The 11681-nt window shown below is 58.0% G+C and overlaps 1 protein-coding gene and 1 long non-coding RNA gene across 2 annotated transcripts in view; one reads left to right on the plus strand and one right to left on the minus strand.

The window, feature by feature from the left end:
• SCUBE3 (signal peptide, CUB domain, EGF-like 3) overlaps nucleotides 1-10272 on the minus strand; it is a 20821-nt gene extending 10549 nt beyond the window's left edge. Inside the window, exons 1-7 of the mRNA XM_014529627.1 lie at nucleotides 10204-10272; nucleotides 9146-9271; nucleotides 6447-6581; nucleotides 5429-5554; nucleotides 5127-5243; nucleotides 3176-3223; nucleotides 1197-1313 (exon numbers count right to left, since the gene is read on the minus strand). Coding sequence (XP_014385113.1) covers nucleotides 1197-1313; nucleotides 3176-3223; nucleotides 5127-5243; nucleotides 5429-5554; nucleotides 6447-6528 — 490 coding nt within the window. The 5' untranslated portion in view covers nucleotides 6529-6581; nucleotides 9146-9271; nucleotides 10204-10272. The remainder of the gene's footprint in view (nucleotides 1-1196; nucleotides 1314-3175; nucleotides 3224-5126; nucleotides 5244-5428; nucleotides 5555-6446; nucleotides 6582-9145; nucleotides 9272-10203) is intronic.
• LOC106723987 lies at nucleotides 3352-6536 on the plus strand. Its single transcript, XR_001359739.1, has 3 exons — nucleotides 3352-3579; nucleotides 5545-5808; nucleotides 6467-6536. It is a non-coding gene; the product is annotated as an uncharacterized LOC106723987 (long non-coding RNA).
• Nucleotides 10273-11681: the final 1409 nt, after the last annotated feature.

Raw genomic sequence — 11681 nt, forward strand, 5'->3', positions numbered from 1 at the left:
CCCCCTCCTGCCACCGGAGCCCAGCAGGGTGGGTGAGGAGATGGCACAGAGACGTGGCTATTCAAAGGGACAGCTCTTCAGAGGGGAAAAGCCAGCGAGTGAGGCTGGGTAGCTGATGGGGGAGGGGAGAGGGCCAGGCAGGGGCTGGACTGGGAGAGATCTGGAGAGACTCAGGCCTGAGGCAGCTTTCAGCACTAGGAAGGGGGGGGGGGGGGGGGGGGGCAGCTTCCTTCCTGAGGTCAAGTTCCCCAAGCTGGTGGCAGACAGGACCCAGGCTACGCACCCCTCCTTGGGGGAGGGGCAGCCCTCCCCTTCACTCTCAGCATACCTGTCAACAGTCCTTCCCAGCAGGAAACCTCTCAGCTCTGGCTGGCTGACCTGCTGCCCCAGCCCTCCCAGTCCTCTCGGCCAGCTGCTGGCCAAAGGACACAAAGAATGAGCCCAGGCCTCCTTCCAGTCCTCACTCCACTGACCAGGGAACAGGCCCTGATGAATCATTGTTTTCAGCATGGCTACCCTGCACTCCCAACCTTCCCGTAGACCTGGCTCATTAAAGGAGAGGAAATAGATGCACAGTGTGGGAAAGTCTACCGTCATCACGGCTAGCACAAAGTGTTCATCATTTGTCAGGCCTGTTCTAAGTACTTTGTAATTTATAACTCCTTTCCTTCTTACAGCATTCTGCAAGCACCCTCACTGTGGTGAGACTCAGGGGCAGAGATGCCAAGTTACTTGCCCAGGATCACAGAGCTAAGCCGAGGCAGAGCTGGGATCTGAACCCAGGAGCCAGGCTCCAGCATCAGTGCTCCCACCCGACCAGGACAGCCAATGTGGGATAAGAGGGTTATGGAACACACTTCACACACACAGGCTCACATATCCTTCAGACCCAGGGACAAATGTAAGTGGCATGTTCATTAGCCGAGAGGGTTAAGGATCTGTAGGGGACAGGAATGAAAGTAGGGAAATCAAGGTCGTGTAGGGCGGGGGGCACTCAGGGACTGGCTGGACTCTGTGCCCCGTGAACAGAGATGGGGAAGGTGGACAGCAGACAAGCCTTAGCGATGACCTCAGCTCTTTAGCATCAGGATAGCCTCCAGGGCTGCAGGAGGTCTGGTCCCATGACAGGTACCCTCCCCTCTCTCAGTCCCCACCTCAGCCCTCCCCCTCCGCCCCCGTCCTCTGAAAGCCCTCACCTTTGCAGGTCTTCCTGTCCGGCTGCAGCATGAAGCCCACGGGGCAGCTGCAGTGGACACCTGTCGCCGCGTCGTGGCACTTACTGTCGCAGCCCCCGTTGTTGACGGCACAGGTCTCTGTTTAGGAGGGAGCCGGGACGGTAACAGGTTATCGGCCTGGAGGAACCCCAAACTCCACAGAGGCCCGAGGGCAGAGGCGAGGCCTCGGCTGCCTCCCTGTGCTTTACAAGGAGCAGTAAGCGGAGGCTCCCAGCCCCCAGCCCCTCACAGTGCAGCCAAGCAGTCACGTCCCTGCCCCCTACTTGATTGAAACAAGGTGGACAGCAGTGAGGCAGGTACAAGCCAGAGCTGTCAGGCAGGAATGTGCTGAGGGTGGAGGAGGCAGAGAGGGCGGGTGCAAGGAGGGTGGGAGCAGTCGCTACCAGGGAATAAGAAGGGGCGGACAGGAGTTCCCTCCTCTTTCCACTGACCACCTCCTTTGGTGGGTGGGGGGTCGTGGTGGGATAATCTTGGGCAGAGTGAGCCCGGTGACTCCTGAGACGGCTGATGGCCACCGAGTCCTCTTTCCCTGCCTCCCTGCCCAGCTGCTTTAAGAACAATTCCAGTTCAAGGGCCGACTGCTGGTCCTCAGAAGAGACGGCAGTCATTTCCCAGCCCCTTCGAGGCTCCCCCCAGCTCCCCCCAAGCCCTCCTTTTAGGAGCAGATGGAGACAAGCGGGCTGTCCTGTTGTTCTACTTTCCTGGTGGGGAGGGGAGCAGAGGGGGCAAGAGCAGCAGGATCAGAGCAGGAGGGGCGCAGGGAGGCAGGTCAGCGAGCTACAGAGCCTCAGTGCTGTCTCTGCTATCGCCCCCTCCTGACTGCTAAGCTTCCCTTCGCTGAGAGGTTGGAGTAGGGATGGATGGATGGGTCACTTGCCCTATTTTCTGAATTCAGAGCAGGAGAAAAACAGGTTTAACAGCTGAGGAGTGTCAGTGAGGCAGGAAAAAACCCCCAGCTCAGATCATGCAAGGCCCTGCACAGGGGCTGTGAGGAGGTGTGGGCCATCCCCCGGGGGCCTAGATTCTCCCATCAGAGAGACAACATCCCAAGGCCTCTGCTAGGGAAGAGAGGAGTGGTTCCCAGAATCGGGAACCAAATGAGAAAGGCACCAGAGAGCACTATAACCTTGAATCGTTGACCCCTAAAACTTCGGCCCAACCCTTGTCACTGAGGAGACCGGCACGGCCGGGCACTAGAAGGCCAGCTGCCGGCGGGGCCCTGGTCATGCCTGGTCCCGCCAATGCCCAGGTTTGGGAGCGGCCACAGGGGGGTCTCCTAGGTAGCACTCCCGCCTGTCTCTCCGGGGGTTCCCCAAGGTCATGGGAGGGAACCTGAGTTCAGACTCCAAGCCCAGCCAGTCCCCCAAGAATGTCCTTAGCATAAGAAGGGGGGCCCCAAGCCCAGAGCAGTGAGAGGGGAACAGAGATCCTGTGCGAGTCAAGGCAGACTCGGCAGAGCTAGAAGGCGGCAGAGCCAGAACCCAGAGTCAGGTCTGTCTGAACGCCAAGGCCATGATCTGCACCATATGGAGGGAGCGGGCGACGCGCGATGCTGGGACTGTCGCTACTGTGGCACGAAGCCCCGAGGAGGGTGGCACAGTGGACACGATGGCTAAGATGGGGCTGCTGGGTCTTCAGCTGCGTAGAAGGCAGAGAAAGGGAGGGGGCCGATGGCTGAGCAAAGGTGAGGTGTTAGAAGGTGGGTGAGGGAGAAGGTGGAAGGAGGGGGCAGGAGAAAAGGAGAGGGATAGGATCCAAGACAAAACCAGCATGAAGGCTCCTGGGCCAGCTCTTGGGGACTCAGGAGACACTCGGTGGGCGCTGCTGGCAGGGGAGCCAGCCAGGCCGGGCCAGAGGGCATGCGGTTAGTGGGAGCCCCAGCGGTTAGCCTTTCCCCTAGCAAGCCAGTGAGAGCAAGCGGGGAGAGCAGACATATTTACCATTAGAAACGGCCTGGGGGGGGATGTGCTGCTCTAGCCGCCTTCCCCCTGTTTGACATTGTAAAAAAGCTGTTTAGATGCTGGGCAGGAGCCACTGTGGCCCACCGAGCCCCGCCCCTCCCCACCCTCCTCCCCGCTGCAGGCCCAACCACTGTCCCATATGATGAGCCTGAGACTCCAAAACTTCACTCCCCAGCCTGGTCCTGCCTGGTGTCCTCCAGGAAGCTGGGCTCCCACCAAAGGACTGATGGGAAAGCCTCAGAGCGGGGCAGTCATGGGCCCAGGACACACAACATGTCCAGGGCAGAGCTGGGAATCCAAACTCAAGTCTTACAAGCTGCCAGACCCCAAAGGGTGCCCACCCTCCCCGCTCAACTACACTGCCCTCCGTCTGCCCAGCAAATGTGAGTGTCCTGACGCCTCAAACAGTGAAGCTCCCGCCTGCCGGGGCTGGGAGGGAATGAGGTCAGGGCAGGGTCAGTACGTTCTACTGGAGGCGAGGGTGAGGGTCGTGGAAAGAAGGTGGCTGTGGGCCCTAGAACAGCCTCGTGTGCTCTCTTCTGCCTCACTTGGCCGTGGCCTAGAAGGCAGAATGGGTCTTGCATTAGGGAAGAGCTCAAGCTTAACAGGGTATTTCCAAAAGCAGCCGAGGGACCCACCCCTCACATCGCTGGGCCGCGCTCCGTCCTGAGGCATGCAGCTTTCCCTGGGGACTGCATGCAGTTTCTCCTGCGAGACTGGGGCGGGAGGGGGAGGAGTGGGGAGAGTCGGGGGAGGGGTTTGGAAAGCAGAATTAGATTTATGAGGGAGAAATGAAAGGAGCTGGAACGATCAGCCTAGAGAAGGCAGCAGGAAGACCTCAAAGGTTCCAGGGTCTTTGAAGAGTTAGTTCCGAGGGAACACGGAGCAGGTGAGATTTACTTAGAGGACTTTAGAGCCCTGGGTGCCAGTCTCGGAGCAGGTGCTGCGGGAGACCTTTCACAGCACCGTCTGCTCCCGTTCCTGTGCTGGGGGAAGGCGGTGAGATGGGGGACAGCCTGGTCCTTAGCTGACTGTCATGCCTGATGGACAGAGGGGCTGCACGCACACTTCCCGTCCCCAGCACGTTGTTGCCCGCGAGGTGAACCCTACCCAGGAACACTGTGCCCGAGGCCAACGCGCCCCTGCCTGGCCCGCTCCTTCCTTTCACTCCCACTCCTCCATCACCTCTCAGCACCCCGAGAGCACACAGTATCTGGCCTTCACGAAAGACCTAAAGACTAGGGTGTTCGGAGTTAGACTCATCCGTGGTACCTGAGGATGCGTGAAGTGAGGCCTAGGAATTCAGGAAGAGGGATCCAGGTGTTCAGAAGGCCCCAAAGCAGGGCAAGAGGATGGAAGGCTAGGCCAGAGGGAGCCTAGAGGGAGTCCCACTGGAATGTGGTGGAGAGAGAAGGAAGTCGGGGAGCGGAGGGGAGAAGGCTACAGAGGAAAGATTCTGGAGTCAGGAAACCCCACTGTCAATGCCGAGCTGGGTGTTTGGAAAGAGCACTCTGTCCCCCTCAGCTCCAGTGGGGACAGTGGCTGGGACAGCTCCTGTCTGACACGGGTCAGCAGTGCCTCTGGTCAGGCTAATCCTGCACCGCCTCTCCTCCTCTCTCAGCCACAACCCTGACCAGCAGGTGCCCCTGCTGACAATTCCCAGGTTGGCAACACGTTATCCTGGATGAAGAGGGTGGTGAGGCTCCCGGCGGGGGTGAGTGGAACCAACGGGTGGGGAGGAGGAGAGGGTGGGGTGAGACCTGTCTCTCAGAGCTGTCCCTGTCTCGACCTGGCATCGTCCGGTCTTCAACTCACCAGTCGTCCGGCGCCCAGCACATGGGCTCCACGTGCTCCCCGCTCCCCTGGTTCCCAAGGACCCCTCCCCTCCCCCATCACAGGTGGACTGCGTTCTCCCCCCGGCCTCACCCACCGATGCACGTCTTCCCGTCGGTATGGAGCACGAACTTGACATGGCAGCCGCACCGGGGCCCCTGCTCTGTGTCGTCGCATGTGTGCTGACAGCCACCGTTACCATAGTTGCACGTCACTGTGCAGAGAGGGCAGGAGGCCTGTCAGCTTGCTTCTCCCTGGGCACCACGGTCTCCAGAACTCAGTCCCTGGCCTTCTGGTCGCGTAGCCTCCCCCATGCTCCCTTCCCCCCCACTCCTGCTGCTGAGGCCCCACCCCCACCTCATTGTCTCCCTTCTCCCGCTGCCAACCCAGGGGTCTCACATTTACAGTCCCGTTGGTTCTTGGTGAGCTCGAAGCCAGGCCGGCATTCACAGGCAATACCCCCTTTGGGTGTCTCCCGGCAAATGTGAGCACAGCCGTGGTTCTTGTTCATGCAGTTCATTCCTTCTAAAACGGAAGAGCAGCAGGGTGAATGCTCTGTACTTCCGGACGCCGAGGGGATGAGGAACTAGAAGGAATAACTGGGGCCCAGGAAACTGGGAGAGTCCCACCGAGACTGCAAGAGGGAGAGGAGACGGACTCGCCCTCACAGGCCCCCTGCTCTGCCTGCAGAGCTCAGAGCCATTCTGATTGACGTACAGGCACTGACACCCAACCTCCAGAAAGCCTGCACGGTCACCTCTCCTTCCCACCTGTGCCAGGTACTGGGTGGATTTAGGAAGGACCCGTATATAAGATAAAATATAGGACATATATATTGTATGTCCTCAAACAGCTTACAGTCAAACTGGGAAGCAGATAAGTATCAATGTGGGTGGGAGTAACTGGATAACTCCTACATGATTCTATATCTAACGGACAAATATCTAAGCTCCCACTACATGCAGGGCAGTTTATTGGGTTCTGGGGATACAAAGATGATTTAGACACAGTCCCTGCCCTCAGAAATGTCACAGTCTAGCGGGGAGGGAGTCTCAGAAACAGACAACACATACCCACTAATCCTGCCTGACCCTCCCAAGGAATGCGGCATCGGTGAGGCCCTCTCGTAACAGCAGCTTAGAGCTCAGCCATCTACCGTTAATTGATTAGGAGCAAGATATACTCAGTTCTGGACACAGAGAATGCCCCACACTGGCCCCAACTCCAAAGGAATTCCCCCTGATTTTGCTTTAAGACGGTGTCTACCTGCAGAACCCTCAGGATGTGGTTCGGTTGAGGGACGGAGAAGGAGCTAGTGGCGTTGAGACGGAGGGGGAGACCTAGGGGATGTTGGGGAACGCTCCCAAGCAGAGGAGGGGAGCGCCGGGAGCAGGGCCCTCCCCGGCCAAGGGCTGACCTTCGGGCCGCTGGATGCAGGTGTGCTGGTTGTCGCTGAGGAAGAAGCCCTCCCGGCAGTGGCACTCGTAGCTGCCCATCATGTTGACGCAGCTCTGCTGACAGCCCCCGTTGCCCTCAGCACACTCGTCCACATCTGTGCGGGACAGCGGTTGGTGAGCGGTGGGTGCGGCCACCGGGTGGTGGGCGCAGTCTTAAGAGACCAGCACACACACCTCCCCTCCTCCCCAGTCCAACACCCGGCCTCAGGCCAGGCCGTTCTCACTGCTCAGCTCCTGCTCCAACTCCCGCAGAGGCCACCTAAGAGGGCAGAGCGGGGGAGCGAGCACGTGGGGAGGGGACCTGTGAACATGGCTCACTTAGGTGGAGAACCTCTTGGAACGGAGTCTGAGGGCAGAAGAGATCAGGAAAGAAGGCAGAGAAGAGGAACAGAGATGAAGGTAAGAATGGAGGTTGGATGGAGCGAGGAACTGGGGGCAGCTGGTGGTGGTAAGAGCCAGGGAACCAGAGAACCTGGGAAATGGCTCCATGTGCAGAGAGAGCTATGGCCATGGTGCTGAGGTGGGTGAGGCGGGGTGGGGAAGGCAGTGGCCTCAACTCCTTGCGGAGCAGGGACCATATCTGTGGACAGGCCACGCCCCGGTCCTTCTCCCCTCCCCCCAGGCCTGGGCTTGCTGCCATATTCCCTAGCCTTTCTCCTATTTTGGTTTAACAAAACAAAGTCTGGAGCTTGGCAGCGAGGGGCGGGGGCAGCAGGAGCTGCCAGGCCACACCCTAATCACCACCACAAATCACCACCCCCAGGTCTGAGCGCCAAGCTCATCCCAGGTCCCCCCACTTCAAGGCCTCGACTCTGTCTCTATGCTCCCTACTTGCCCTCCCAAGTCCAGTTTTCCTGGGCCCAGGAGGCATGAGGGAGATTGGTTCCCAAATGTAGCAGCTGGGACCTGGGCTCCTGAGGGCTTCGTCTGTCCCCCTCCCCATCCTCTCTGCTGAGCCTCAAAACCCTGTCCTCTCCCCTCTGGCCAAGGGCCACGGGCCCGGACGCAGCGGGCTCCTGCCGGAGATGCACTTGTTAGGAAAGCCAAGGAGGGGTACTTTCCTCTGCCTTGTCCCTGTCCCTGCCCCTCTGTCACTACACTGTGACTTCTCCCACCCGTCTTCCTGCCCTTGCCCCATCCTACATTCCATCCTTCTTTGCAGTGGTCGCCAACCGGTGGTCCCCGGACCACTGGTGGTCTGTGAGGTCCGAAAGGTTGGCGACCGCTGCTTCTTTGTTCCCTTCTATTCCGACCTTTGCTACTCTGGCCAAGTTCTTTCCTCCCATTCTCAGTGGGGAAACTGAGGTCACCCAGGGCCTGGATGACGTACTCAGGGTTCCCCTAAAAGGCAAAGGTAAGATTGAGACTTTGAGCCCCAACCCTAGAGTTAGTGTTAGACCGTTGCTCTCCCTGGCCCCTTCCCTACCTACTCATTCCCTTATCTTCTGGTTGATTTTATAAGGAAACAAGACGATAGAATCGGGGCCTAGAGAGGTCAAAGGCAACCAAAGAACCCAGACGCTGATGTTCACAGTCCTGTAGGCAAGTCCCTGTCCTGGTCCCAGCGTCGCAGCTCCCCTTTCCCAAGGAGTTCCCGGGGGAACGGAGTGGGGGGGCTCACAGGTGACTGGGCAGACAAGGGAGGCCGTTCTCTGGTAACCACAGTGGTAAGAGGTGGCCAGGGCTTCGGGGAGGGCCCAGCAGGAACCGGGGCTTCGAGGCCTGGCTGGGAGTGGAAGCCTAGAAGCCTGGCTCCCCTGGGTTTGGAATGTGACTGGGTTTGAAGGCAGCTCGGTGGTCAGGAGGCTCTCCTAGGCCAAGGGGACCTCAGATCATTCCTCAAATAATTCCTGCTTTTCTGGGCATCCTTCCTGCTGCTTCTCTTCCTCTCCTGGTCTATTCCTCCAGTCCCCTGTGTCTGTGATGGCACCAGAGAGAAAGAACTTGGGGAAGGACCCTGGGTTCGTATCTCAGATGCTGTGGGATTCAGTTTGTCTACTTGGGGAGGAGTCTGACATGGTCCTGGTAAGTGATAGAAACCGAAGTTGAGTTTAGTTACTTGGAGATTCTCCTCTTTCTGATCCAGCTCCTGGGACAAAGGCGGTCAGGTCAGACAGGCCTCAGAGGTGAGGAGAGGACGCCTGGAGAGTGCAGAGAGCGCTGGGAGAAGACCAGCCCTTCGCGACAGAGGCTCCCCAGGGCGCAGGGGAGCCGCAGCAGCAGCAGCGTCGACAACGTCCTGTGTATGGAGCACCCACCCTGTGCCAAGGACTGTCCAGGGCTCCTTACACATGTTCTCTCATGGGGTCTCGCCGGAAGCCCTTTGAGCAAGCTGAGGTGCCCAGAGACTGTGAATCTGCCCAAGGCCACATCCCTGGTGAGCAGCAGGGCCAGGGTCTGTCTGCAGCCAAATCACCTCCCACACGCCCTCACGGGCTACGCCCACTACTGTCGTCACTGGCCCTGCCCTCTCCTCTGCTGTGCTCACCCAGCTCAGGACTGGTTCACCCCCAGTGCCAGTCTCAAAGGGGAGGCGGACCTTGTTCTCTATTTTGCAGCTGTTTGGGTCACTTTCCTCGCCTGGTCTGGGAAATGGGAAATGCTGGAAACGCCGCCTTCCCCACCAGACCCCCCCCCACACACCCCCTCCCTCGCTCACCCAGACAGTTGTGTCCGTCGTGTGCCAGGTGGAATCCGTCGTAGCAGGTGCATCGGTAATTGCCAGGGATGTTGACACAGTCGTGCACACAGCCCGCGTTATCCTCTCGCTCGCACTCATCCACATCTGCGGGCAAAGAGGAGCTGGGCAGCTGGACCCACCTGCGTGCCCCCCACTCTCCAGCCCTGGGCTCAGCCCTGTGGTGGTTTTTAAAAAAATAAACCACCTTGTCTGTGTGCGTGTGTGCACGTGTGTATCTCTGTGTGTGTGTGCGCTTACATAGTTACTTTCATAGCCTACAAACCATTTTGCATTTTGCTATTTTCATCTAAAGTCAAACATTTTCTCATATTTCCACCCAGCCTTTCTAATTACCAATGTACATGGTTGCAGGATAGTCCATTGTGTCGCTATATCCTAATTTGCTTTTTCTCTCTTGTTAAGAGTCCTTCCATTTACTTCACTATCATAAATAAAGCATCAAAGAATATCTTCTCTTGTATGTTATTTCTCTGAATTTCCTTTGAAGAAGTTCCTAAGAGTAAAATTCCTAGGTCAAAGGGTATAAATGCCTTTGGGATTCCTCTAGGGATGACAAAATCACGTTTCAAATCATACTGTCACCAGGAATGACGAGTGCACCTGTCCCTGCAGCCTCGTCAGCACTGAGGGTCACACACGGACAGAGCAGGGCTGCCCCCTCTGCCGGCCCTCAGGACGAGGGGCGGTGCCTGTTTCGAGTATGCATCCCGTCCGTCCTCGTGCTTTGTGGTGTAAGGGTCTGAAGACGGAGGTTCCAATGTCAGGGACCCTCGGGCCTTAGTCCCATGATTCTGACCCCTACACAGCCCGGCTTGTCTGGCTGTGAACTAGCCTAGATGGAGCCTTTGTGCAAATTAGAAAATGGCGCTCTCTCTGGGAAGAAATGGCTCCTCCCCTCCCCGCCTCCATCAGCCCCCTCCCCATGCCAGTGCGACTGCAGGCCTTAGTGTCATGCAGTGCAGCCCCTGGGCAGGGCAGCACCGCTTTCCCCTCTGCAGGTGCCCTCCCAGCCTCACCTTTGCAGTGTTTACCGTCGCCTGTGTAGCCAGACTTGCAGATGCACTTGTATGACCGGGGGGTGTTCTGGCAGAGAGCATCAATGTGGCAGCTGTCGGTCCCCTCCACACACTCATCCACATCTGGCAGGGGCAGAGGGTGCGCATGAGACCCCCTGCCGGCGCCTCCCAAGGGCACCTTGACGTGGCCCCCAAAGGCAAACCCCCCTTCCCTCCCAAAGAGAGGCAGTGACTCCTCCCGAAGCAGGTGCCCCCCCCACCCCTCTGGTTTCAGAGTGGCCCGACTGTGATCCCAGGAATTCAGAAGAAAACCCACTTCCCTCAGAAATGCTTAATCCACAATGACAGCTAGAACTCCATCATCTGAAACACTCCTCTTTGATTTAAAAACAAACTAGAACCCTTGGACTGGGTGGCACACTTCACTTGACTAGAAATATTCCGCCTGGCGTGAGTTAGGAGCAGGCTTGGGGGGAGGGGGTGCGAAAGGGCATGTAGGCAGTGACCTCTGGGAAGGGGCAGGGTCCAGGCCACTGGTAATTAAAGGGGAAGCCAGGGGGACGGAGCACCTGAGAAATCCTCACTTGCCTCATGATTCTACCTGCAACCAGACCTGCTTCCACTTGCCCACTATGGCGCCAGGAATCCTTTGAGGAGAGAACTTCCATCCTGGAAGGTTTCCCTCGGCCCCCGTGCTGTCCGTGCCGTAGGCACCGGAAGCTGGCCTGGCTGGCACCAGCACCTGGAATCTGACTCTCCGGCTGACCCAGGCGGGCCCATCATCCCACCGCCTGAGCTCTTTCATCTCACCTCAGCGCTCCCTCCTCGCCTGACCCTCTGACACGAGGTGCTACTCACAAAGCTATGCTAAGGGGGAGGCCACCTAAGACCCAGCAAAAAGAGGGTGGTTCAGAAAGGACAGAGGAAGCATCATTGGTCCTCTTTTGGCAAAAGACCGCCTCTCCCGGGGCAATGTTTTGTTGCGCCCAAAGCTGAACTGAAAAAGGGGAAAGTGTTTCATTCAGCTGAAACCCGCTATGCAAGGTGAAGGTGTGGAGGCTTGGAGGTGACTCCGCCCACCCAAAAGGAGGCCGATAAGAAACACGAAACAGGATGTGGCTGAGCACCAAGAAGGCATCGGAGAGGAGGTTGGTCCTCGACCCTGGCTGCACGTCAGAGTCAACTCCCCCAGGAGATGCCCGAGCACCCCCACCCCGGGATTCTGGCCAACTGGCCTGGGCTGGGGCCTGGCCCCCAGCTTTTCCTGACGCTCCAGGTGAGTCGAGTCTGCAGCCAGGCTTGCGAATCTGCTAAAGGGACGATCGGAGGGAGAAGGGGCTACTCCTGGCTGTAATTGGGAAACCAAGTAAAAAATATATAAAGGACTATAAATATAAAGAACTATAACTTCCAAGTGCAATCGGTGGATCATAGAATTGCCTGGCTTTTGTTAAAATGCAGATTCTCAGCTTTATCGC

This window comes from Myotis brandtii, unplaced genomic scaffold (genome assembly GCF_000412655.1).
Source record: "Myotis brandtii unplaced genomic scaffold, ASM41265v1 scaffold687, whole genome shotgun sequence".
Taxonomy (NCBI): domain Eukaryota; kingdom Metazoa; phylum Chordata; class Mammalia; order Chiroptera; family Vespertilionidae; genus Myotis; species Myotis brandtii.